The sequence below is a fragment of the Dermacentor silvarum genome, chromosome 5 (genome assembly GCF_013339745.2).
Source record: "Dermacentor silvarum isolate Dsil-2018 chromosome 5, BIME_Dsil_1.4, whole genome shotgun sequence".
NCBI lineage: Eukaryota > Metazoa > Arthropoda > Arachnida > Ixodida > Ixodidae > Dermacentor > Dermacentor silvarum.
In genome coordinates this window covers 27,492,850-27,516,813 of record NC_051158.1, presented here as the reverse complement: position 1 = coordinate 27,516,813, position 23,964 = coordinate 27,492,850, and the positions used below count along the sequence as shown (strand labels likewise).

At 45.3% G+C, this 23,964-nt stretch overlaps 5 protein-coding genes and 1 long non-coding RNA gene across 8 annotated transcripts in view; 4 read left to right on the top strand and 2 right to left on the bottom strand.

Moving 5' to 3' along the window:
• LOC119453144 (zinc finger protein 425-like) overlaps positions 1 to 23,964 on the top strand; it is a 204,268-nt gene that overhangs the window by 104,499 nt on the left and 75,805 nt on the right. The gene's annotated exons all lie outside the window — the stretch shown is intronic.
• LOC119453142 (zinc finger protein 709-like) overlaps positions 1 to 23,964 on the top strand; it is a 193,547-nt gene that overhangs the window by 100,941 nt on the left and 68,642 nt on the right. The gene's annotated exons all lie outside the window — the stretch shown is intronic.
• The window catches only part of LOC125945570 (uncharacterized), a 125,197-nt gene that overhangs the window by 42,267 nt on the left and 58,966 nt on the right, over positions 1 to 23,964 (bottom strand). The gene's annotated exons all lie outside the window — the stretch shown is intronic.
• LOC119453148 (activator of 90 kDa heat shock protein ATPase homolog 1-like) lies at positions 7,871 to 10,096 on the top strand. The gene is made up of 2 exons (XM_037715158.2): positions 7,871 to 8,022; positions 9,042 to 10,096. Exons 1-2 carry the CDS (start codon positions 7,921 to 7,923, stop codon positions 9,264 to 9,266), a joined length of 327 nt encoding a protein of 108 aa, XP_037571086.1. The 5' UTR covers positions 7,871 to 7,920; the 3' UTR covers positions 9,267 to 10,096.
• On the bottom strand, positions 15,142 to 19,995 carry LOC119453145 (lys-63-specific deubiquitinase BRCC36). Its single transcript, XM_037715154.2, has 7 exons — positions 19,783 to 19,995; positions 19,550 to 19,669; positions 19,338 to 19,425; positions 18,692 to 18,780; positions 17,687 to 17,751; positions 16,704 to 16,879; positions 15,142 to 15,434 (listed from the first exon to the last, which is right to left on the bottom strand). Exons 1-7 carry the CDS (start codon positions 19,885 to 19,887, stop codon positions 15,223 to 15,225), a joined length of 855 nt encoding a protein of 284 aa, XP_037571082.1. The 5' UTR covers positions 19,888 to 19,995; the 3' UTR covers positions 15,142 to 15,222.
• LOC119453149 (small integral membrane protein 12-like) lies at positions 20,203 to 21,154 on the top strand. The gene is given in 3 exon segments (XM_037715159.2): positions 20,203 to 20,329; positions 20,705 to 20,985; positions 20,988 to 21,154. Coding segments are annotated over 2 exon segments (288 nt in total). The 5' UTR covers positions 20,203 to 20,329; positions 20,705 to 20,732; the 3' UTR covers positions 21,023 to 21,154.

The following is a 23,964-nucleotide window of genomic DNA, read 5'->3' as shown; positions in this document are numbered from 1 at the left end:
CAAAACGTTTCTTTCAGTTTGATATGAAGATATGCCGTCTGACGCTGACATTTATGCTGGAGGCAACAGCTCGAGCGATAGCAATTATGACCCAGAAGAGGATATCCGCGATCACTTGTCTGACGACAAATCCGCGATTCCACATGTAACCGAAAGTGCCAGTGAGGCATCTGACACTGAAACAGATGAAGATTCTGCCATCACAGTTCAAAAGGTTCTCGTGTCGAGTACAAAGTATCGGATGTCTCCACCACTACTATTTTCATCTGACTGTGGACTGCCAATTGACATTCTTGCCATCAACAGTGTTACTCCTTTTGGCATTTTTAGCCTTTTTGTGGACGCCTGAGTCGATTCAAAAGATTGTTTTTGAAACGAATCTTTACGTGCAGCAAGAAAACAAACACTATGTTCCAACAACGGACAAAGAAATGCATGCATTCTTGGGGCTCAATTTGTTGATTGAGCTTAAAAGGAGTCCGAGCTATCGTGACTATTGGAGCAGCGCTCCTGATTGAACGACCCATTTATATCAGAAGTCATGACTGTGAATAGATTTGGCTGGCTCCTATCCCATCTCCATCTAAATGACAATGCTCTGCAGCCAGAGTGGGACGATGCCACCTTTGACAAGCTGCATAAGGTACGCCCACTTCTGTTGGAAGTTTCCAGAACCATTGCTGAGCACTATCATCCGACAAATATTTGCCCATTGATGAATGCAAGATCAAATTCAAAGGCCGAAGTTCTTCGAAACAGTATATGGCAAAAAAGCCGGTGAAAAGGGGCTCTAAAGTTTGGATGCTGTGTGCCAGAACTGGCTACAATATAATATTTCAAAATTTACACTGGTAGGTCTAACAACCGAGTTCAAAGGGAGTTGGGTGCACGTGTTGTAAAGACACCATGTGAAGACTTGGCTGGAAAGCACCACCACATATTCTTTGACAAATATTTTACCAGTTACTGCCTGCTGAAAGATCTTGCAGAATCCGGGATATATGCTTGGGGCACAGTAAATGCAAGCAGGAAGCACTTGCCTAAGCTAGAATCTGACGAGACAAGGAAGAGAGAAAAAACTGACTACTCGGTGAGCAACGACAAGCTCTGTTGCCTCAAGTGCAGAGACAAGTGGACTGGTCATGCACTTGTTATCAAACTTCTACAGCGCCATTAACGAAGTCCAAGTAAACAGAAAAGAGAAAGACTGAACCATCACTAAGGTAAACTGCCCTGGTGCACTTCACGACTACAACAAGAACATGAACTTCATAGATAGGTTCAACCAGATGAAAGGACAATATGACGTGGATCACAAATCACACAAGTGGTGGCACTGGATCTGTTTTCACCTTCTTGATTCCTGCGTTGTCATTGCATATATAATTTTTTGAGAACATGACGGTTCGGAAAAAATGTAATTGAAAGACTTTCGAAGTAACCTTGTTTCACAGATAACGTATGAACCCTACAGTGAAGCGGAAGCGATCTGTTAGAGCAGGTGTTCAACTATCCACCTGACTCTCCGTCTGTTCAAGTATCCATCTCCATCTGACGACATGCGTCGGCATGGACGTGGCCTCGTCCATATGGCGCGTCTCAAGCCCTACTATGACCCTCTGCCTCCAACCTTTTAGGTCGCCAGGATGGCTCTTTTTCTGCGGGGGCGATTGTGAAGAAGACGCGCCTCCGTCCAGTGGCATTGCCAACGTGCTGCCCGCTCTGCTCGCGCTGCTAGTCTCTGGTGTCCTTGGAGATGGTGCCCCACGCTGCCTCGCCGTTCCTTGAACTCGTAGCGTCCTTGGAGGACACCGCCAATAAACCTCTACTCAACGCATATATTATTTTCGGGAACATGACGGTTCGGAAAAGATGTCATTGAAAGACTTTCAAAGGTGCCTTTTTTCACAGATGACTGCTGAAGCACGTGTGAACCTGATACAATGTTTAAGTTGCCGGAATGCAGCGCCACAAGCAGCGCTGCCCTTTTGTGTTGCTACCGCGCCGTGCCTAGCGCGGCAAGTGATAACACTGATAAGTTACAGTAGCTGTAGATAAGTGGTCGGTGTGGCTAAAGTGTACTAGAATACGGTCGAGTGGGACGAGCGGCTTGGGCGGCGCATGCTTTGCAGTTAGGCGCCAGATGTGGAAAAATGCTGTGGCGGCGCTGCGATCGAAGTGGATTAGGCCCATGGCCGCATCGCGGCCATTTCCAAATGCTAATAGGTACAGCGTTTGACCACTGACGCTGCGCCGCTCGCGCGTACCATGTTTCTAGCCGCCGCCGTTGGAACGGAGGCGTTCGCTGGGCTGGGTGGTGACTAGCCTGCTGTTGGGATCGGTGGTGTTATAAACGCATCACTGTTTTGATGATCCAAATATAATCTCACTATCAGGGAGGGAGCAGTCTACCCAACTGGAGCAGTACTTTTTTATTTGGGGTGTTGCTACGCTGTGCTCCGCAACACCCCAACGACCGCCGCATCGCGTCGGTGCCCGGCACCACGGCTGCGGCTGTGGCACCGGGGTTCAAGCGACCGCGCTGGCAAACAGAGAGGAAAAAAAAAGAAAAGCGTGATATTAAAAAAAACAAAATTACTAGCCCGGGCGGGATTCGAATCAGCGTACGCATGATCCCAAAGCGAACGCTGTAGCCACTCAGCCATACAGCCACGCTTCCAAGGGCTGCATTTATGCAGCCCTTGGAACGGAGCCCTTAGTGGAACGGAGGAGGAGGGAAGTGGATGGCGCTACCTTTTATATATAGGGGCTTTAATATGATTAAAGCCCCTATATATAAAAGGTAGCGCCATCCACTTCCCTCCTCCTCCGTTCCACTATCGCGCTCGGCGCGACTAGCGCGATCGAGGCGCGATATCGACAGTGGCGCCGCCTGCGTCGGGCCTGCCGTGGCAGACGACAGCTAACGCGCTACCAGAGGAAATCAGAGGAAAACTTCGATCGCGCCCTGCGGAGACGTTCTTTGAGGCGCGATTTTGCTTCGTCAGTCAGTAACTGGTCTTAATAATGCCGTTTTGGAAGTAGCAACGCGACGATGCGAGACGGCGCAAATATCAAGTGTGCAGCAAGCCTTTGCGCACGCCGGATGGTAAACAAAAAAGCCTTTTGCGCTCGCCTTGTCGGTTGCGGCAACTTAAGGCGCAGCAGCATGCCATCACAACGAAGTTCTTGTCCCTAACACGTTTGATCCGTTTGTGCGTACAGCACTTTCGTCGCGCAGGCCCGAGAATGGCAGTCGGAGCGCGCTGGAAAGAAAAAAATATACAAAAGCGCGACGCGAACTTCATATCCGTGTGCGCGACCGAGTTCGCGTCCTTTGACCCTGAAAAAACCTGCAGAAACGGCGTGTGAAAAGCACGTGAGGGATATGTGTCGCAATATTGATTCTCTTTCCAGTAGGCAATGCTAACGACTGGCGACAAAATAAAAGAAAAAAAAGCTCTTCTAGTTATTTACAACATTTACGCATTAGGGATGGAAACATTGCATCTTGCGTGCAGAGGCCATAAATTCGGGGTGTTTCAGCAAACACTTTCAACAAAATTTTAAAGGTTGCCTGTGGCAGATAGCACAATTCTAGTTCATGAGCTGGTCTACTCGAAGAGGTGGACATTACTTGCACAAAAAATCTAAATGCATAATCGACTAATTAAAAAATCACCAATTAGGTTTCTAACATATTAACTTATGGCCCGTGTTGCAATTTACAAATTCTAGCCGTGGAATTCGCAAGGCGGATGCACTGGAACTAATTCTCAGCATGGCACCAGTTTCCAGATATTCCCGAACATTGCGGAGAAATGCATTGGCGTTCCAGTTACTTTTGCGCTTACCCGCCGTGTTTGTTTAGTGGCTATGGTGTTGGACTGCTAAGCATGAGGTCGCGGGATCAAATCACGGCCACGGCGGCTGCATTTCGATGGGGCGAAATGCTAGAACACCCGTATGCTTAGATTTACGTGCACGTTATAAAGTACCCCAGGTAGTCTAAATTAATTACTCCAGAGTCCTCCACTACGGCGTGCCTCATAATCAGATCGTGGTTTTGGCACGTAAAATACCATAATTTTTGTTTTCATACTTTTGTGTTTTGGTGCATAAAACGACGGTTCGTTGAGAAAGTGACTGGCACGCCAATGTATTTCTCCGCAAAGTTAGAGAATTAAAAATATCTCGACACATGGTGTCAGCCTGAGATTTAGTTCAATGTGGATCCGCACTCCACGGCTAGAATTTGTAAATTGCAACATGGGCCATAAGGTGGGCCAACATGGGCCATAAGGCATAATACCATGCAGGCGCGGATCCAGGGGGGATGTCCGGATGCCCTGACCCCCCCCCCCCCCCCCCCCCTCAGATTTCTGCATCGCCCCCTCGCTGACAGGGGGATGTCCCCCTGTCGAAAAAAAAATGGCCACCAGCATTCTTCAAAAATATTTTTCGCGAGTACCAGTGGTATCAGCCATGTAGAAGTAAAGCTAGCTCGCTCACAAGCTTCGTTGTATTCCGTAGGAGTGTGGTGTCGCGAGGTTGCCGTAGTTATTTTTTCTCACGAACACCTTGGACCTCCTGGCGCCTGCCGTGCCTTACTCGTCCCGTCGGTGGCGTCGAATGAACGAGGGGACGTCCCTTTTGCCAAGCACGCCAAGGTCCGCTCGAGCGCCTTCGCGCCTGATAACTTAGTTTCCCCTTGGGGGTGTCAACGGTTGCCTCCTTGGCTGTCATCGGTTCCGCGACCAACCTGCTTAATGAAAGAGATCTCTTGCTGAAGTGTTCATATATAAATAATAAGAACTAACAGCTAAACTAAGAACTACTCATAGGCAACTTTTTTTTTAACTGTAGCACTCATTGTGATCACAGTTACACGTTGACAATATCGAGTACGAGCACAGTACCGTTCGTATGCTACAAGTTTTTCATTGTAACTTCGCAGTTTTATTGTCGTACATTAAGCATAGGAGGCGCAAACCCGCCGGATCCGTTTATCTGAGTGGCAGTTCTCGCGAAGCGGGGCGAAGCGTCGAGCCGCGGCTGCGAAGTGGAGGAGCGTGATGTCAGCGGCCAATGCCAGCGCGCGGGCCTAGGATGGCGTTGCGTGGTTAGAGAAACGGGAGCAGATGCGCGCCTTGTGTAAAAGGATGACGTCGCATGGGAGACAAAACATGAAGACGCTGGCTTGCGCTCTCAGCTACTACGCCACATCGTTATTCTTGTAGGTGGCGTCGTGAGTCTTCATACGCGGTGATTCGCATATTGTAAACAACCAGCGTAGTGGTTGCCGCGTTGGAGCTCCAATGCAAACGAAGGTGTCTCAGCCGAACACAAAGAATCTCCTTAAGGAAATCAAGGTGCCCCAATATAATTCCAAAGACGGACCCGCGCTTACGCATTTATAACGAACCTGCAACACATCATCCCAAATTTTATTTTAAGAAACAATACAGGCTAGATATACCGGGTGTTCAAAATTCAGCTTTATGGCTTTCTTAAAATTATGCACTGGGAGGCACATGCAGACCACCTGCGCAAATAAGTTATGTGGCCAGGCGGACACAAAGTGAGATGATAATTATCGCTGTCAGCAGCCCAATTAACCAAATTGAATAATTAACTTTTTATATCCACTGCAGTAAGTGCGTATGTTTGTATTCAAAAGTCAGAGGCAGTCGTGTTTCTACACAGTTTCACTTGGAAGAATTCTTCTAGCGTGTCTGTGCTCCGAGATATACAACTCCAAATTTTAATTGTCGTTCGCATAATTACGCATGCAAGAGAGTGAGGATCGGCGCAAAGTTCCTCCCTGATGTGACGCGGCTGTTGCGTGCGGCGTTTAGTCTGACAACGGGGCGGAGGCATTGGCAAAGATATTAACTGTCCACCTTCCCCTCACGGCTGGCGAAATTTAAAAAAAAAAAAAAATCTAAGAACCCGTAACCGCTGTCGTAACACGCGACCGCGCAGCCTGTAAAGATGGCGGCAGCTGCTATATATGCCGAAATAATGGCGCGAGCGGAGAAGCCGGAGGGCAGTACGCATGCGTATTGGTGACTAGACGACCGGGCATGGTCCTTGTCTGGGCTACGCAAATAAAGTGACTGCTGATTTCCAAGTATTGTAAGTTTTATTGAAATCAAGAGCAACAACTGCACCATTAACAGCAGAAACCTTTTTAGCTATGCTAACGAATATTTCATACTGCCGCTTTAAGTTTGATGTTGTCATGCACAAATCTCATGACAACGTTTCACCCATCAAGATGTCAATGCCATAAAAATGTCCAAAATGCCTCCCTTCCACAGCAACGCAAAGCATAAATCGCTCTCGCGTCGACTCGATTATTCTGCGCAGTACGACAATTGAAATTTGGAGTCGGATATCTCGGAGCACGGACACGTTAGAATAATTCTTCCGACTGATACTGTTTAGAAACACGACTGTCTCTAAGTTTTCAATACAAACATACGCACTTACTGCAGTCAACCAAAAATAATTGTTCAATTTTAGTTAATTGGGCTGCTCACAGCGATAATTATCATCTGACTTTGTGCCCCCTTAGCCATATAACTTATTTGCAAAGGTGGTCTTCGCGTGCCTCCCAGTGCCTAATTTTAAGAAAACCATAAAGCTTAGTTTTGAACACCCTGTATTATCAGGCGCAGCCGCCAAGCGCATGGCTGTATTGTAACGTCCTTTTCCTATAAGCTCGGAGTACGTGCCAAAACCAATCTGATTATGAGGCACGCCGTTAGAAGGCTCCGGATTAATTTTGACCACCTGGGGTTCTCTCACCTGCACTACAACGCAAGAACACGGGCGTTTTTGCATTTCGCCTCCATCGAATGCGGCCGCCGTGGCCGGGATTTGATCCCGCGATCGGGTGCTCAACGCCTGAGCTTCTTAGCCCAACACTGAGGGCTACAGGTGTTGCTCTATCCATATAAACGCGGGTTTTATCGTGAGCAAAAAACGGTAAATTTCGGTAAATAAGAAAGGCTACGATCAATCATCCATCATCATTGACAGAAGCTGACCACCCCCTCAGAAAAAACCTCCGGATCCGCCCCTTCCAGGTGGTCAAAATTCCTAACTTTTTTATGACAGAACAAGCCGAGTGACATATTTCTGCGGCCCACGGCGTCTGTAGCAGGCTACTTTTCCTCGCGACCAAAACAAAGTGCGTCGCATATGGGCAGCACAGACGTGCCCAAATAATATGTGATTTGATGTAAGCTAGCGTCCACAAGTTGTAACATAAGAAGTAGTTATTCCACGGAAGGTGTTGCCGTTCTAATACAACTGCAGTGCGAAACGCCCCGATTGAGACGTCTACGACCGCACCAGTTGCATAGCTCCCTGCGGCGTTGCATGATCAGTGTGAATTGGAATATGGCCTTATTGCTGCAAACTCACCTCAGTGGCTATGTCATTGTGTGGATTTTGGGCACTGTGCAGATCGCAGGCTTGATTCCCGGCCACGTCAGCTGAATTTTGATGGGGGCGGAATGCAAGGACGCTCGTGTGCTTAGATTTAAGTGCACATTAAAGAGCCCCAGATGGTCAGAATTAATACAGAGCCCTCCACTACAACGTCCCTCAGAACCCACTGTGCAGTTTAGGGGTTTTAAACCTGACAACAATTACAATTTTTATTGCTACACGACGTCGGCAAATTTTGCTTTGTGTCATGATGTCGCAATAATGTTGATGGCACCACGTGTGGCAATTTCGAGGTCAACAAAAGTGTCGAGTTTTTTCCCAACCTTCATCTTTTTACGTGGTGAGAAGTGTGTGGTAGGGTTTCTACAACTTTGAATATATGTGTCGGTACTCTGTTAACGAGCAAAATGTGCATGTATTGACAACACTTTGTCTTTTATTCTTTCTGTGGCTACGCAGATGGTGCAGGCATTCAGCCAAAGCCCATGTGTTTTGGAAGTGCAGAAAGGAGGAAAATTCGAACTATTTGGAGGCAACGTCAGCGGAACCTTCCTCGAGCTAGTGAGTGTTCTCAATCCTAAACATCATAGGTTTGGGCATTGAACACATATTAGCGCAGCACGTATATTGTGCGGTGACAATTGTGTCTGCAAAGTGTTACACTTGTGTACGCCACGAAATCAGCTGGAAAGTCAAACCAAATGGTGGGCTTTTGTGCACAAATCCAGGGGACAAAAATACGTGAAGGGACAGACACAAGGGCACAGTTGTGTTTGCACTGGTCTTAAATATTTCTTTATATATTGGTTGAATGTGTGTTTGTATATTTTAATGCCTGTTTGAAGAAGTGCTAGATGTGAAAAAGAAATTGTGAAGTCTTGGTGTACACTGCAGATTAACTTGCAGTTCTAGCTGAGCATGTGCATCTTATGACTTGCTGTTATGAGAATGTGCCACAACCGTGACCCTAAGCTTGGGGTTTATGACTGGCACGAGCAATTTACTCGGAGCCTAGGTGAAACTGCTGCCAATGATTGCTGCAATGCTGTGAAGCAGACACAGATGACATACGTCCTGAACTTTCTCTTTTATCTATGAAAAAAAAAGTAGAAGTTGTGCAAGTTGTCAAATCTGATACAAAGGTCCTGCTTCCCCAAATGTGTAAGTCTAGACTGCAGCTTGTGAAGACTAAATTATAAGCGATATGTTGCGCATAAATGTAACGGTACATCTGACTGGTCACTTCTCAACACTTCAAAGCTTTTTAGTGGTGTGCTTTACATTTGGCTAGTCGAAATCAAATGCTTAGAATACATTCACCTGATTCATTCAGAGTGCAGTTCACTCAGAGGTGCTCTCACCTTTGAGCTGAGAGTGTGGCCAAGATCTGACAGGATTTGTGTTATGCGATTCCACAGATTACTCTGGAAGCAGCTGTATGTTCGGTTTGGGCAGATGTTCTTTTGCCTTCGAAAGGCTTACATCACTAGAAACCAAGTTGGAGCATGGTAGGAGCCAGCTGAATGTATACTCTCCGAGAGCTGTCACTCTAAAAAAAGCAACTTGCGCGTTTTGCACAGATCCCAGACAAGAAGATCCGCATGCAGTGGCGGTTTGGCAGCTGGCCCCAGAGTCACTACTCCGACGTGACCATCGACATTGAGCAGAAGTCGGACTGCACCGAGGTAACACTGACGCAGGACGGGGTCCCGCAGGGAGAGGCGGACCGCACACGCGACGGCTGGCAGCGCCACTATTGGGACAGCATGAAGCGAACGTTTGGCTTCGGGGCCATCCTGTTCTGAGTCGAGAACTGTGTGTGTGTGGCCTGCGTCCCGACCAAAGGCAGGAGAGGAAATTTGCTTGACTCTGAAATGCTGCTGTGCACTCCCCGCCACGCGCCGTGTCGGATAACTACGATGGGTGGTGGATTGTGTGCCGACTTTGTGTGATGCGCTCGTGTTCGGGATGGGAACATACTTGGGACATGACTTTGAAAGTACCAGACTGCCATGACTGTTTGTGGAGGGAATGGCGTGCTGGAGCATCTGGATACTAATTCGCACATTTTTACTGGTCTCCCATTTTGCATCGTCTGCTTCGAAGTGTCCTAGTGTGCAACGACTGGGTCCGTGACATGCACCACAATAATGGTAGCATTTTTTTTTTCGCCGACAGCCTTGATTTGTTAGCATATTAAAAATAGATGTCATGCCACACGTGCAAATGTCAAGGCAACCTAAATGAATTAGATGAAGCCCAGTGATGAACTTTTTCCACTCTACTCAATGGTTGCCTCAGCTTTTTGTGGCTGGCGCGAGTAGCAAATTGTGCATGCGGCTGTTTGATTCAGCAAACATTTTTTATTTTTTTTCATTGCTTTTGCAGTAAAGGTTTTTGTGGCAAAATGACATTTGATTTGACTGAAAGCATGTCACAAATACTGCTTTTCATAATTTTCATTCACGTTATCAATCTTTAAAAATCAAGACCTGCAGAAAAAAAAAAAAAAACAGAAGGCAAGTCAGTTTTGTCCACGCTGCCTGTCCATTTGGAACCTGTCCAACTCTGGTGATATTCCAAAACATTTATGTGCAAGTGTTGTTGGAAGCTGTAAATAAAATGTCCTCATTAATCTCTTGTGCTACTTTGCGTCTAATTGCTGCGCAGAAATTTTTGTGGTTACCAGGCTGTTCAGTGGTTTGCCAAAGCCTGTAACCTATGGATGAGTGTATCATTCATGGTACAAAGAGCGTTTGAGACCCAGGCGGGCTTATGAGACAAGAAAACTTTCCTTATATCAGATGTTAATTATAAGCTGTGGGGGTCTTCCCCAACCCGTAGCGCGTGTAATCGCAGCTACGTAGGGTTCGGGCGAATAAGGCGACCAGCGAGTCAACTCAACAACGTTTATTGCTGTCAGCAATAAAACACACTTGTAGAGGGAAGTCCGCTCTGTATAACAACTAATAAAATAGGCTTGCCTCGTCGCGTGTGGTAGTCACGCGAACGAGGTCACTCACGGCTTTCAGCAGGTAAATTCCGTCCAGGCTGAGGTCAGAGAGACCGGGGGTCTCTCGGTCGCGCTCTTTTATGCCTTTTTGCCTTTCCGCGAGGGGAGTGTCCTCCTCGCCCGCCGGATACTTTCCCTCTTCCCGCGCGGCACGCGCGTCGCGAGAGGCGAGCGAGAACCGGGAGAGGGCAAAGTGCATTTCTCCCGTGTTCGCCCGGCTCCCGCAGCGCGCGCGCGAGATGTCCACCCGGCTGCTGTCGCGGGCGCTCCGTGCGCCGGCGACGGGCGAGCGCCCGCGGGAGAAGGTGGCAGCGTGTGCTCCCCCACAAAGCATACATCTGTTACTTAGTAATATCGTCTAGACACGTGTTAAGTTTACTTTGTTATACTCGGTAATTCTTTATATCTTGGTTTGACTGTATTTGTGAAAATGTCTCAATGCTAAGTGGCTTTCTGTGTCCCAATGCAAATATCGCTGCTCTAGCCATTGATTCTGATGAAACCATTTAAAACCTGCTTCAAAACTTTTCTTACTGATGACAACGCCATAACAGACAGCCTACAAATTGAGAAGAGCAGATGAGGGTGGATGGGCTAGGGCAAGTTGATAATTGATGGCAAAACCAATGCAGCATTGAATTAAGTGCTACAAGGACACAGAAAGAAAGACTGAGACATTGCTGACTGTCGCCCCGTGTTTGTCTTTCTGTGTTCTCGTCTTTCGTGCCGTGCTTAGCTTTGTCACGAAGAAAAGCAGTTTACGGTTTGACATTTCTGTTCTGCCGCGCCATTTGCCATTACTTGTTTCGACACGCAAGTGTTCACTAGGCAGCTTTCGCTGAAAGCTTGTCTTGCATGGCTAGGCACTTGCATGGCTAGGGCACAATCGGATTGCAGTAAAAACACTTTCTGAGTTTAAGTGTGGCTAAGGAAAGGCACGCAGAGCTCAAGACAAGTAGCAAAACAAGTGTACATATACTTTGAGAAACGTAGAGCTCCTAGTTCGAGTCAATGTGTTCACTTGGGTGTCGTGTGGCTGCAGCAAGTGGTGAAGCTGCGCCGACCTCTTTAACGACCTTGAGTTCCGTGAAGAGTGGTCTCTAGGCATGGAAGAAGCTTATAGTCTAGCTGGTGGTCACAATTTCACGAAATACCAGTTCCGAAGCTTTACATAGAAATGGAACGCTTTTGAACATTTGCACAGCCCTAAATATAATACATATATACTGTACATAGATGTGTTATTTGTTACATATGGAAGACCTCTGTACAAGGAAAGCAGAACCACAGTCATTGTAGCTTTAGGAGAGAGAGCCATATTCTGATGTGATGTGTAATAGTTGTCCAAGAACATGTTCGCATGTCACCCTCTCTCACTTGGAAAATGACACTGCACAGAGAATCTCCTATGATCCTGAACACTCCAAAAGAACTTTTGCCTTTGACAAGTCTTCTTGCTGAAATGTTGGTTGCACATTGAGCTTCCCGTGTATGCTCACTGTTAATATAAATTGCTATTTTAAATACTGCAATGCGATATAGTTAGCCTTCCAAATCAGAGGATGTACAGTAAGAGAATGTTTAGATGTAATTAAATGCATTCTTTCAAACTATACACAGTGATAACACAAGAATTCAGTACAGTCAAACCTCAATATAACAAATCGTACTTGCAGCGAAAAAATTCATTATATCGAGGTTTCGTTAATTCAATAGAACTAAGATCGGGAAATAAAAGTAGTCCTTCATATCGCGAATTTCGTTAAATCAAAGTTCGTTATATCGAGGTTGGACTGTACAACCTATGCCCACAACACCGGGTTACAAAACATACTTTGCAAAGAACGCTGATACAGGGAGTTCTCCTTCACAGCAGTGTCACGTAAATTATCGAATGTAATCAGCTGGCACTTTAGTACAAGTTCTTAAGTTGGACAGTACTGTCTTTGCCACTGCGTTTTCAAATTGTCGCGGAATATAGACTGGAACTTGCAGCATTTTCAGGTGGCAGCTATCTTTTTCCAGGGACTTTGGGAACTGGCAAGGTGAATAACTGTGACAGCATGCGGCCTCTGTTACTGTGCTAAGCAGTTATGACATGGGGATTGGCATACACTTGTAGCATCGCAGCTGCGTGTAGCATCATGCTCAAAGCCTCGGAAATAATAATAAAGGTTGGGACGAATTTGCCCACTTGCAGAGGCACAAGGTGAAAACAGTGCTCACTGGCATTCAAGTGAAGACTAAACTTGAGCTTTACTTATGTAAACATTCGTTCAGTTGTATACGACTGGAGTTGCTAGGCCATGTGAACGGGCACATCGCAGGCTGCTTGGTGCAGTCATTGGCTCAAGCCTGCCGAGCCTGTATCTTTTATTTAACATGATTGCCGCTAATGTTTACTTGTCATGGTAGTTACAAAAAAAAAAAAAAAGTCGAGGTTTTACTTGTCGAAATCACGATTTGATTATGGGGCACGTCGTTGTCGGTGACTCCGGATTAATTTTGATCAACTGGGGTTCCTTTGGCATGCACCCAGGGCCTGGCACACAGGCATTAATTGCATTTCGCCCCCATCGAAATGCAGCCACTGTAGCCAGGATTTGATCCCACGACCTTGTGCTTAGCATCGCAACACCATTGTCACTAGTACAGAAACATCAAACCAGTTTTGCAGAAAAACCGGTTAATCGAACTTGAAAACCGGATAACCAGAGGGATCAGTTATTCGGTTAATACATTGGAACCTCGTTGGTACGATTTTGCATGATACGTTTTTCGGGATAATTTTTTTTCCCTGATAGTACGATTTGGTTGGATAATACTTTGCATGATACGATTTTCGGATGGTACCCTTTATTTTCTTGTTCCCGTGAAGATCATATGAACGACATTCCACTGTAGTGTGCGGATATTTTTCTATACTTGTGCTGAAATTACCTCTCTTTCTCTCTTGTATTCTTATATTTGTAGTTATTGTTGCAACCGCTCATGCAAACCCATTATCAGGAAACCTTACCTTGCGCCTTTTTTAAACACCGAATATTCAAATATCCGCCTAACCAGTTATTTAAACTAGATATCATGAATATTCGTTTCTTGAAAACCGGCTCCAGTTAAACCGGATAGCCGGTTTGACAGATATTTGCAAGCACTAATGCCACTAAGCCGCCACGGCAGGTGCCTCTCAGTCATAAACCCACAGTTACAGCGCAGGCCACACTAACTGTGGCAACGAGATTAAGTACACTTCCTCCAAATGCGAGTGCGAGAGCAAAATATCCTGGTCTACAGATGCCCATTTCAGTTTTGCATAGCAAGCTCACAAATTTCACTCTGAGGCAACAACTGGTGTGAAACAAACATTGGTTGTTCTAACCTCATACATGTGTACTCTTGAGTGCAATTTAAATGTTTAAAAGTTTTGAGGCAGTACGAGTTCCAGCTCCCCGAGGAGCAGGGGTGAGATACAGGAATGGGTAAGCATACATTGCTGAGAGAGGGCTCTGTAGCTGTCCTAGTATGTCTTGCCTGCATGCCTGTCAAGTTAGGTGACCCAGGGTGCTATGCATAGTTTGTATAACTGTAGTTGCCAAAAAACATAGCATGGATTACGAGACATTGACCATCCTTGACTCTTTGTAGCCCAAGTGACTTCCGTGGCAGGGATTACAGAACACTAGGCATCGTGAACGCCTTCTGGTGCGATAATTCCTGTTGTAATAACAATCCTCGCAAGGTATGTCCGACCGTGAAGTGAAAGCTAGAGTAAGAAATCGCAGTTCCAGCAACTCTGGCCACATAATTTATCTAGACTTGGTACCACACACACCATCAGCTATTCTTAAAATTTTGAAAATGTCCACACAGTGTGGTAAAGTACACTGTTGCCTTTCAGCTGCACCTCTGGAGCCTAGTGCCACCTAAGGCCGCCTACATGACTTTGGGGGCATGCAAGCCTAATTCACACACCTACGGCTGTAAATTTCAGAATTTCATAAGCAACAAACTGCTTGCTAACGTGATACTAACGTGTAGAGTTCGTTAAAGGCTTCAATGTATTATGAAAAACTGCACTAAATTTTTTTTTCTCTATTTTCTGCTGCACAATAATGATACATGATATGATATTGATGATTCCAAAAACAATATCTGAATCGGAAAAGGTTAAAGAATGTAATTTAAATTGTACTGAGTGTATCAGCATTTTGTATGCCTATATAAAACTGTTGTGTAAAGACAATAATTAAGACTGTGCACACAAGCAAAAACCGCATAAAGTGTGAAGTAGTATGTATGAGCATTGATGCCTTAGAAGGCTTAGATTGTTTTTTAATTATTGTAACGACAACCAATACATTGTTGTTGATCTGCAGCTATATCGATTCATTATGCACATCTTTCTGTGCAGATGTTTCTGAAGTAAACATTATTCATAACACGCATTGCTCTGGCCAGCTGCAGTCTGCTGCAACTCTCACACAGAGTACATCCAGCAAATGTCACTGCCCTGTTACACGATAGCTATATAGTTTATCAGCCCGTCTGTTTATGCCCAAGCAGAACCATGCTCGGTAACCCTGAGGCAGTGCTATCACCGGCCTCTTAACACGTTTCTAACCTATAGAGTCTCCCCAAATCAAATGAGCATTCCAGATGAGCACACAGAAAAACAAAAGAAAAAGCTTTATGTCTCCAAAGTTCACATCGGCGTGTCATCCATTCCTAGTGTACAGGGCATGTATGCATCACTGCTTTGTCTCCAGTGGCTGGGCTGTACTCTTGAGGTGAGCCTGAGCAGATGCGCAGGCCTCGGCCAGTGCTATCTTTTGCAGGAGTTCTTCCTTCTCGGCACGCATCCTCTCGATCTTGTCTCGGTTCTGCCGCAACCGGTTCTCCAGGCTCTGGAGCAGTGGACCGCTCACAGATTCCGCAATGTTGCACAGAGCCTTGACGAAGACTAGAACAAGACAAAATCACTTGCACGCACGAGGTACTGCAGTACAAACCTTTTTCCTAATTTGCAAGTGCACTTCTCTGCATTGCACCGTTGCCCAACTATTGGCGGCACTGGTCATGGCTCAGATGAATATGGAGTGCTAGCGGGTCACGACAACATTAACTTTTGTCGGAAGATGTTGAACAGGGAACTCGAAAGACATGCAAGTTTATGAACAGCAATAAAATCAAGCCTCTTATGAGCGAGCACGTATGGCTTGGATACCATCCTTTATTTGTTATCTTACAATGATTATCTCTAGATGACAGTTATCGAGGTCAATGCAAATTAAACAATGCCAGCTAAACCTATGTTTCCCTAAAATGTCATGGTGCGAAGTTTATCTTTTGGACTGTTGCAGTTTCATTTAAAAAAAATTTGGCAATGTAAGCATAATAGCCGTTATTTTAGAATTTCAGTGATGGCAGGGCCACAATTTCTTAGCGATGCCTTTTCCGATGCTATTCCTTTTTGCACTTTAGTGTTCAGAGCAACGCTCCGCCCGCGTTGTCAATCAGATCAGCTGGCCGTGGATGATAAAAGTGGAAGTGGCATAGAATCGAGTTGAAGGCATTGCTACAATAACACGACCCCAGTGCTGTATACAGGGTGTCCCAGCTAAATGTAGCCAATGTTTTAAAAACGACGGAGTGTGCTAGGAGGCTCAAACCAACTCAGTAGTGTTGGGGATTGTGTGTCTTAGTCTGTGGTATTTTTTTCATTTTGCAAATTCAATTAATTTGTAATAATTAATTGCCTAACTTTTTAAATATTGGCTTCACCAAGAAAGTTTCAATACGAAAGTTGTAGATCAAATTCAAAAATGGCCGACTGAAGTGTTTGCAGCTAAGTACTATTGAAGGAGCTTCATGTATAATTGCTTTTAAAGAAAGCTCGCGAAATACAAAAACAACCGTGTGATAGCGCCATTATTTCAGCGCTATCGTGCGATTGCGGGGAATGGGGCACGATCGCGTCCCACCCCCCACAAGTAGCGCCGTTCGGGCCAGCCAAGCGGCCGCATCGCTTCCTCCCTGACCCCTCCTCCAGCGCGCGCCCTCTGATTGGTCGCCTTCTCCCCCAGCCTGCCTCTCCCCCTCTGCTGGTCACGTGACCTGCCTTCCCCTGGTGCGGCTCTCATTCTCTCCTGGTCACGTGACCTCTTCGATTCTGCTCCATCACTGTACATTTTGTAAGAGTCAACCTGGCAGTAAAAATCTGTGCACTCACCTGAGTTGTTGTGCATTCTGGTGAGAAGGTCTAAACCCGGCACCTGCTTAGTCATGCTGTACATGTCCTGCTCCTCCTGGCAGAGAATCTCGGGCAGTCGCACGAGGGCATCTAGGCAGGCGTTGCTGATGTGCAGGCTGGGCACAATGTGCAGGGGGATTTCCATTCGCACATACCTGGAAGAGGCGACATACCTATGTGTGACACAACGGTTGCATCACGCATCTTATTATGCGTGTCCAAACATGTGTGCTCTGCTGAGTATGTGTGCATGGGACTTGATTATTAGTATTGTGCGTTCACAAGCAAGCACAAACAATCTGCAAACTGAAGTTGTTCAGTCACATCAACGTCGAAGCACCACTTCGAACGCTGGGTGTCGTCTCCGGATGCCAATCTATGGGAAATAATTGCCCGATGTGCCTCCACTTAGCGACAAAAATAAAACTTGGCTTCACCTTGTCGTCAAAGTTGTGTGCCTGCTCAAAATATTAGAGTTCGAAGTTTCAGATCTGACTGGAAAAAAGTGCTCACTGTAAATTTTTTTTACTCTGTTTTGCTTATTGCGTGTTTCTAGAACTATTTTTTCCTTTTCTCTTTGGTGCTTGATGAACCATAGCAGTTTTGCATGCATGATAACTTCCCGTCCACCACCCTTGTAGGCGACTTGACAACAAGCACACTCTCGTGCTCCTGGTAAATCAGTGTGTCCGAGTTGTGAAACATAGTACCAATCAGTGGTGTAGCCAGGAATTTTACTTTTTTTTCAGGGAGTGCGGGGGGGGGGGGGGGGGGGGCACGTGCACAGTGTTTGACCCCCTGGCTACGCCCCTGGGCCCATGCAAGGCTTTGCTAATGGTACGCCGATTCCGGGACCCTTCAAGAATCCAAGGCTAACCCTGCAATTAATGATGATTCAAGGACTGTGTTGCAAATAACATCGCCAATTAGAATCCTCATAAAGGGCTCATAAAGAAGCTCACCTCTGTGGTTCACCGTTGCTGGCCTGGTTGACAGACTGGAAGCACGTGACTTGGACCTGGTTCAGCTGCATTGGCGTTCATTCCAAAATGTGAAACGCTTGTGTACGTGAAAAATTTTAAGCTTTCTTCACCTGAACTTGCTTTCCAGTGCACACTAGCGATGTCAAATTAGCACATTTATTAGTATGAATGGTGCTATAAGTATTGGACAGCTTAATTAGCATTACTTGACTGAAATTGAATGGACTTAAGATATCCATCACTGAAGTGAATGTTTATTCAAGCTAAGCAAACCATACGGTCGCTTTCTATATGTGGGATATATTGTAAATGTTTGTCCACCTGAATAGTCAGTACAGTCGAGCGCCTTTACAATGAAATGACCTGTATAACGAAAGAATAAGTCTGTCCCGGTTCTATTGTGAGCAGTGCGGTGTGCGAACCTTTACAACGAAGTGACCTTTATAACAAATGATTTCGGAGGCCCCAAGCACTTAGTTATAAAGACGTTAAGTAATGCCTGCTCAAGTAGGCTTTAATTTCATTTGGGTCTACAGGTCACACATTTTCTTAGTTTGCTGCAATATTCCACATCCCTAGAGGCCTCTGCAATGCAATGTTCTGACAGTTTTCCAGCCAACTAGGCGGGTCTTCGCATGCATGCAGGGCACATTGTCATTTGCTCTTGCTGTAACAATTATGGTTATAAAAAAATAATAATAATGCGCACTTTCAAATTACAGCATCTGCACATTGACATCTTGCGTGTAAGGTGTCACAGTCATTGCACTATTGACAGACAGAACTGTGCAGTCGGTTGCGGCATTTCAGGACAGAAAGGTAACACAGGTTTTGGCAGCACAAGTGTGAAAGGAAAACTGAAGTGATTAGCTTTTTCTTCACCCATCATCAATGCATCAACCGCATTATCAATTGCAAGAAGCCTGAAGAAGAGCATCTTAAGAAAAACTAACATGTCATCGAGTGGGGCACCCGGTGGCTCACCTTAGAGGTTGCGTCTTCGCTGAATACCGAAAATATGAGACCAACAAACCCTTCGTCCATCATCTGATATATGGCTTGGGTCTGGACATCTGCATGTCGATTTAGCATGAAAAAGTTATAAACTCAAAAGCCAACATGACATTTAAACACACACAAACAAAGCGGCATAGCCAACACTGCCAGGGCTACTAGTGAACATACACAAATACCCCCAAAAGTGAGAAGGCTGCTGCAGTAGCTTAATTGGCAAAGCACTGCACGCGTAATGCGGAAGATGTAGGTATGGCATTAGGAATCTTTTACCCTACTTTCATTTTCCTTTTATTATTTATGTGACACATAGGCTAGCGTGCACGGTCGCCCGAACACAAGCTTTATTCATCTCCCTCTGCTTTCAGACACATTCCATCTGTACTACGTTACATCTATACATTTCAATTAAACGCAACGAATAATTTGCTTTCTCTGGCTTCACTGTCCGATTACATCATGTGGTTGTAAGTAACAAAACACCGAGCCCCTGAATTCTCCTGTCCGCCCCCCCCCCCCCCCCCCCCCACACACACACACACAGAGAGAGAGAGTACATTTAAATGGTGGCTCGAGGGCTATTTGCAGAAGTGGGTAAGGGGAAGGTTGCACTCACCTACGTGCGATGGCCATACAGTGATGTGCGGGTGAGAGTGGTACCAGCCTAACACCCTCATCGGTTTCCTCAAGTTGATCGCAAGCGTCTAAAACAGAGCAAAGATAGTGGCATAAGAAGACGAAAAAGAAGGACGAATGCCATACCGCAGTGATTCAAAGAAAAACCGCCGCCTTGTAGTACAAAAGCGCCGCACACACACACACACGCACCTCGGCCTGTGTAGAAGCGTCCGAGAGTTGCTCAGGTGAAATTTCGACGCGGTCTTTTCGCTTGTCGGATCTTCGCAGCAGGATCACCGCCGATATGTGAGCCACCTTCGTTTCGTCGATCTGAGAAATTGCGCAAACCAACAACAAACGGCGTGAAAATCGCGGGTTTCCTCGTGTTTTAACAGCCATTCGTGAAAGTTGACAAGCAATCCGAAACTCGGGGTTAGCGTTACCTCTCCGATGAGGAGTCCCATGACCTCTTCCTTCTCCGTAGAAAGCGCATGGCTCAGGCATACCATGTACACGTCTGCCGACAAATTAACTCGTACAGTTGACATTGTTGCAGCTACGTAGTTAACCTAAGCAAATATAACGTTTTAAATAAAAGAGTCGGCAGGCGGTACATATCAGAAGCGCGCAAACGCAGCCCCTGTAGCCATTGGCACGTTTACAATCTTAGCTTGACTTGATACGTAAATCAACTGATCGCAAAGCCAAGTAACTTTTCAAACAAGAACTGCGCTTTTTATAAAGTAAAAAAGTTATAGCTATATTTTTATACTATGTATAGCATCTAATGAGTGTAGTGAGCGCTTTATTTACTTGTACAAAAAAATAAACGCTGATAACCATCACCATGCAAGAAAGCGGTGCCGGGCGGACTTGGAGGTCGGTCTGCTTTCATTGCGCGGCATAACTTGTTTTTGTGTAAAAGTTACGAGTACGCAGAAAGCCACGTTGCTTTTTTACAACGCATATTGGACGGTGGACGAGTCACGCGTAAGTCTGTACAATGCTCCCACTATATTTTGCCCGTTGCCCTTGTTTATTCAAATTTGCACTTGCATGATGATGTGCGCTCTGGCTCTTCTCGGAAGCTTCGCCAAGTCCTGTTGAACTTTCGCGTAATAATTGTCGTCTGCTAGCGGAGTTTGATAGTGTGTGCCTTATCCGCGACCTACTCAGTAAGTCGTGGCCTTATCTTAGATGCAGACTGTTTACATCTAGTACTTGGAAGGAAGCGAGACGCACTACACTGCCGAGCTAGAACAGCTGAAGTAGCTTAAATTCATGGTGTCGCCGACCAGCGCTGTGAGGAATTCGCCCTTAGCATCGAATCTTTCATGCCCCGCCATTGCCTCGGCTCCTTTGCAGTGGTACCTTCTGTAGCTGACGTGCGATCATGGTCCTACCGGCCCTGTACGCCGCACTCCGCGTTTATGCGCCGTACATCACCTTCCCGGTGGCTGTCATCGTCGGCGTCATCGGCTACAACATCGAGGGCCTCGTCTCTGACCGACGCACGCCCAACAAGAAGACGAGCGTCGATGAAGAGCGCAAGGAGCGACTGCTGCACGAGTTGGACTCGCAGCGGGATGTGACGCAAGTTGACAGGCTCAAAGACAAAAGCTTTGTGCCTAACACGGTGCTAGAAAGGAAGTATCACCGTCGCTTAAGACACTGGACACGTGATTACTGATACTCGTGGCCAATGTAGGACGCACAGAGACTTGGTTTTCGTCGTTTTAGTCAACGGTTGGACGGAAGTTTGTTTGGTCAGAAAGAATCTTAATAATGTGAATGTGTTGTCGCCAAGTCTAGGGAATGAGAATCGCGGATTGCGTGACAGGTGTAGTGGCTTGTGCATTATGAATTGCCATTACATGTGTGAATGTGTAGAAGGCGTGTTTTCGTGAGAGGTAACCAAAAAAGACATTTTGAAAAGTTGCGTAGTTGCGAAAAAGAAAACGCGTCACTGTTATGCAGGTAAAGCCCGTGCAATAACGATGGTCGTTGAAAGTTAATCGTTGCTTATCTTGCTAAAGCCATTTACTGAATATGAGTGTTACCTTCCATGGTGGCTCAGTCACTGTTGCAGCTAGTCTGTTGCTGAGTGGGTTTGATACCAGGAAACCACATTTCAATCGGTATTACATAAAAACGCCCAGGTACCTAGCATTATAGTGGGCGCACAATTACATAGTACTGACGTGACATTTTCAACTTTATGTTCTTGCATTAGGTTATTATTAAATAATAATATTTATTAAATGAAAATCCGAGCCCTAGAAAACATACTGGAAAACGTTGGATAGCCCTAAATAATTTACTGTAATACTTGTTTCTGCGAGCCAGATTATGTGCTTAGGAGGTGGATGCGCCATGACTTCACAATACACTGGCTCACGCTGTTCCTGTCATCACTGCGACTGCCATACGCAGTCAGAAAAAATGCGTGGGACACGCTTAATTTTTTTTTTTTTTGTAAGTGTTATCGCCATGTGCAGCCTTATTGCTACTCAACGTTAGCGAATTTTGCTTTATGTTGTAATTTCATGATAGTGCCGATGCTAGGCCCGCCATTAATTTCTAGACCAACTTTAGTAGTATGTTAAAATGGCTTATATTTTCTAATCTTCATACTTGCTAAGTGTCATCCTTTCATTTGTTACAAGTGCTTGGTAAAGTTTGTACAGCTTTGAAACTGTGTATCAATGCTCCTTTTAAGGAACTCTCGGTAGTCTAAATTAATACGGAGCCCTAGACTACAGTATCTTCGTAGCTCCACTGTTGTTTCGGGATGTTAAACCAAATAAATACATCAAGATCCATTTTTCTGGACAGTGTAGATTGCTTCCTTGAGATCAACTCAACGTTGATTATTTCACCACAGGATGCTGCTGCATCTGCCACTGTTAATCAACACAAACAAGCCTTCATAAGTTCCATGACACTAGTGTCCAACACCGCAAGAGAGGGCGTGACAGTTTCTCAGTCACTGTCTAGGCTCGGTGACTGAGCTTAGACAGTGCTCAGTCACTGAATAGGCTGCGTGCGTTACAGTGGCATTACGTGTTTTCTCGAGTCGGCACCAATTTATTTTTCGTGACTCTGGCAATTAAAGTGGGAGAGTGCGCGTAGGTTTGAAACAAATAAACTATGTTAGAAACGTTCACGGAAGAACTCAAAATTCAGCACTCAAAGGTCATGTTAAACGAAAAAAAGAAATTGACCTCTGCTGGGTAAACTACTGATTGTCATGAACTAAATTCCTTCATCTTTCAGTCGGCCATGCCGTCACTTGCCATCACACTGCAGTAGTTCACTGGCTAGGGTGTTCTGCTGCGGTACACATGTTGCGGCTTCAATTTTTGCCTGCAGCTGTTGTATTCTAAGCAGAATGCAAAAAGCGCTTGTGATCTTAGATTTAGGTGCATGTTGAAGAGCTTGTCGAAATTAATGTGGAGCTCCTCGATACAGCATCTCCCATAGCCACGTGTGTTACTTTGAGACGACGAACCCCCATAAATAGATTTTTTGTTTTCTGCTCTCTGCTAGGAATTTGTGCCACTGCTCAAGCTGCTGGTCCTGTTGATTATTGGCATCCCGCACTCGTTCTCCCATTCCATTGGCCTTTTTTTTTCGATGCTTCACTTCTTGCAAGACTTCATCGCAGCATTGGCTTGAACAGTGACACTTCATTTTCATTATCAAAGGGATGCTTGCACTCATATACGAACAATTTTTCAAGTTCTGCACACCATCCTGAAAATGATGGGAGGGCACTTAGATTCAAGAAAATGTGATACTTTGTGGTGCATCAATTCACAGTACAAAAAAACCAAATCATCAGTTGATCCAAATTTTATCGTATAGTTAAATCTTGATTTAATGAAGTGAATGAAGCTTGAAATGACCTTGTTAATTCGAAAACTCATTGAAAATGCTTAAAACACTCGTGCAAATGACATATACTTATCAAAAGCAAGAATAGATGTAATTATTGTCTGCGTACATACTTATTGTAGACAGCAATCCCATGAGTGCATCTTGTATGCCTTTATGGGAGTGGTAAACGATCCTAACAGCTCAATGTAGTCCGTATTCTTGGTATACCTTATTTTTCGCGCAGTCGCCCCAAATTTCGTTAAATTGGGCAAGACTTGAGTTCATTTCAGTGCTTCAAAGTTTTGAACCTGTTAGGCTGTATGAATATGCATTGAAGAATCAGTAGTTGTTCGCTAAATAAAACGTTTTGTAAAATCGGGTTTCGTTAAACTGAGGTTTAACTCTATACGTTTCTCATGGAAATGATTCTCTAGCTGTTTGTTGTGAGTTCTGTCTCACTTGCCATGCAAATAATATATCATGCAATTTTGGTAGTGCTGCATTGAGAATATGCTGATAAAAATGTATAATGGCATGTTGTTGGACATGGCAGTACTAGTAGGTTAACATGCTTGTTCACAGGCCTATGTAGTAAATTTTGCCATTTTGGTGAAGTCTTGAAAACAAAACATCGGAGCTGTTGATATCCATACTTAACATTGCTAGGTATGGTGGCACATTTGACAAATTTCACTGCACAACTTGCAGCAGGGTCTGTTTTTTTTTTTTTTTTTATCACCGAATAC

What these genes read in the sequence shown, in the direction of transcription:
- LOC119453148 (XM_037715158.2), top strand. Translation starts at nt 7,921, where the DNA reads ATGGTGCAGGCATTCAGCCAAAGCCCATGTGTTTTGGAAGTGCAGAAA. An exon ending in GCGGAACCTTCCTCGAGCTA is followed by an intron (nt 8,023 to 9,041) that starts GTGAGTGTTCTC and finishes CGTTTTGCACAG; the next exon opens with ATCCCAGACAAGAAGATCCG.
- LOC119453145 (XM_037715154.2), bottom strand. Translation starts at nt 19,887, where the DNA reads ATGTCAACTGTACGAGTTAATTTGTCGGCAGACGTGTACATGGTATGC. An exon ending in ACGCTTCTACACAGGCCGAG is followed by an intron (nt 19,426 to 19,549) that starts GTGCGTGTGTGT and finishes GCTCTGTTTTAG; the next exon opens with ACGCTTGCGATCAACTTGAG. An exon ending in TGTATGGCCATCGCACGTAG is followed by an intron (nt 18,781 to 19,337) that starts GTGAGTGCAACC and finishes ATCGACATGCAG; the next exon opens with ATGTCCAGACCCAAGCCATA.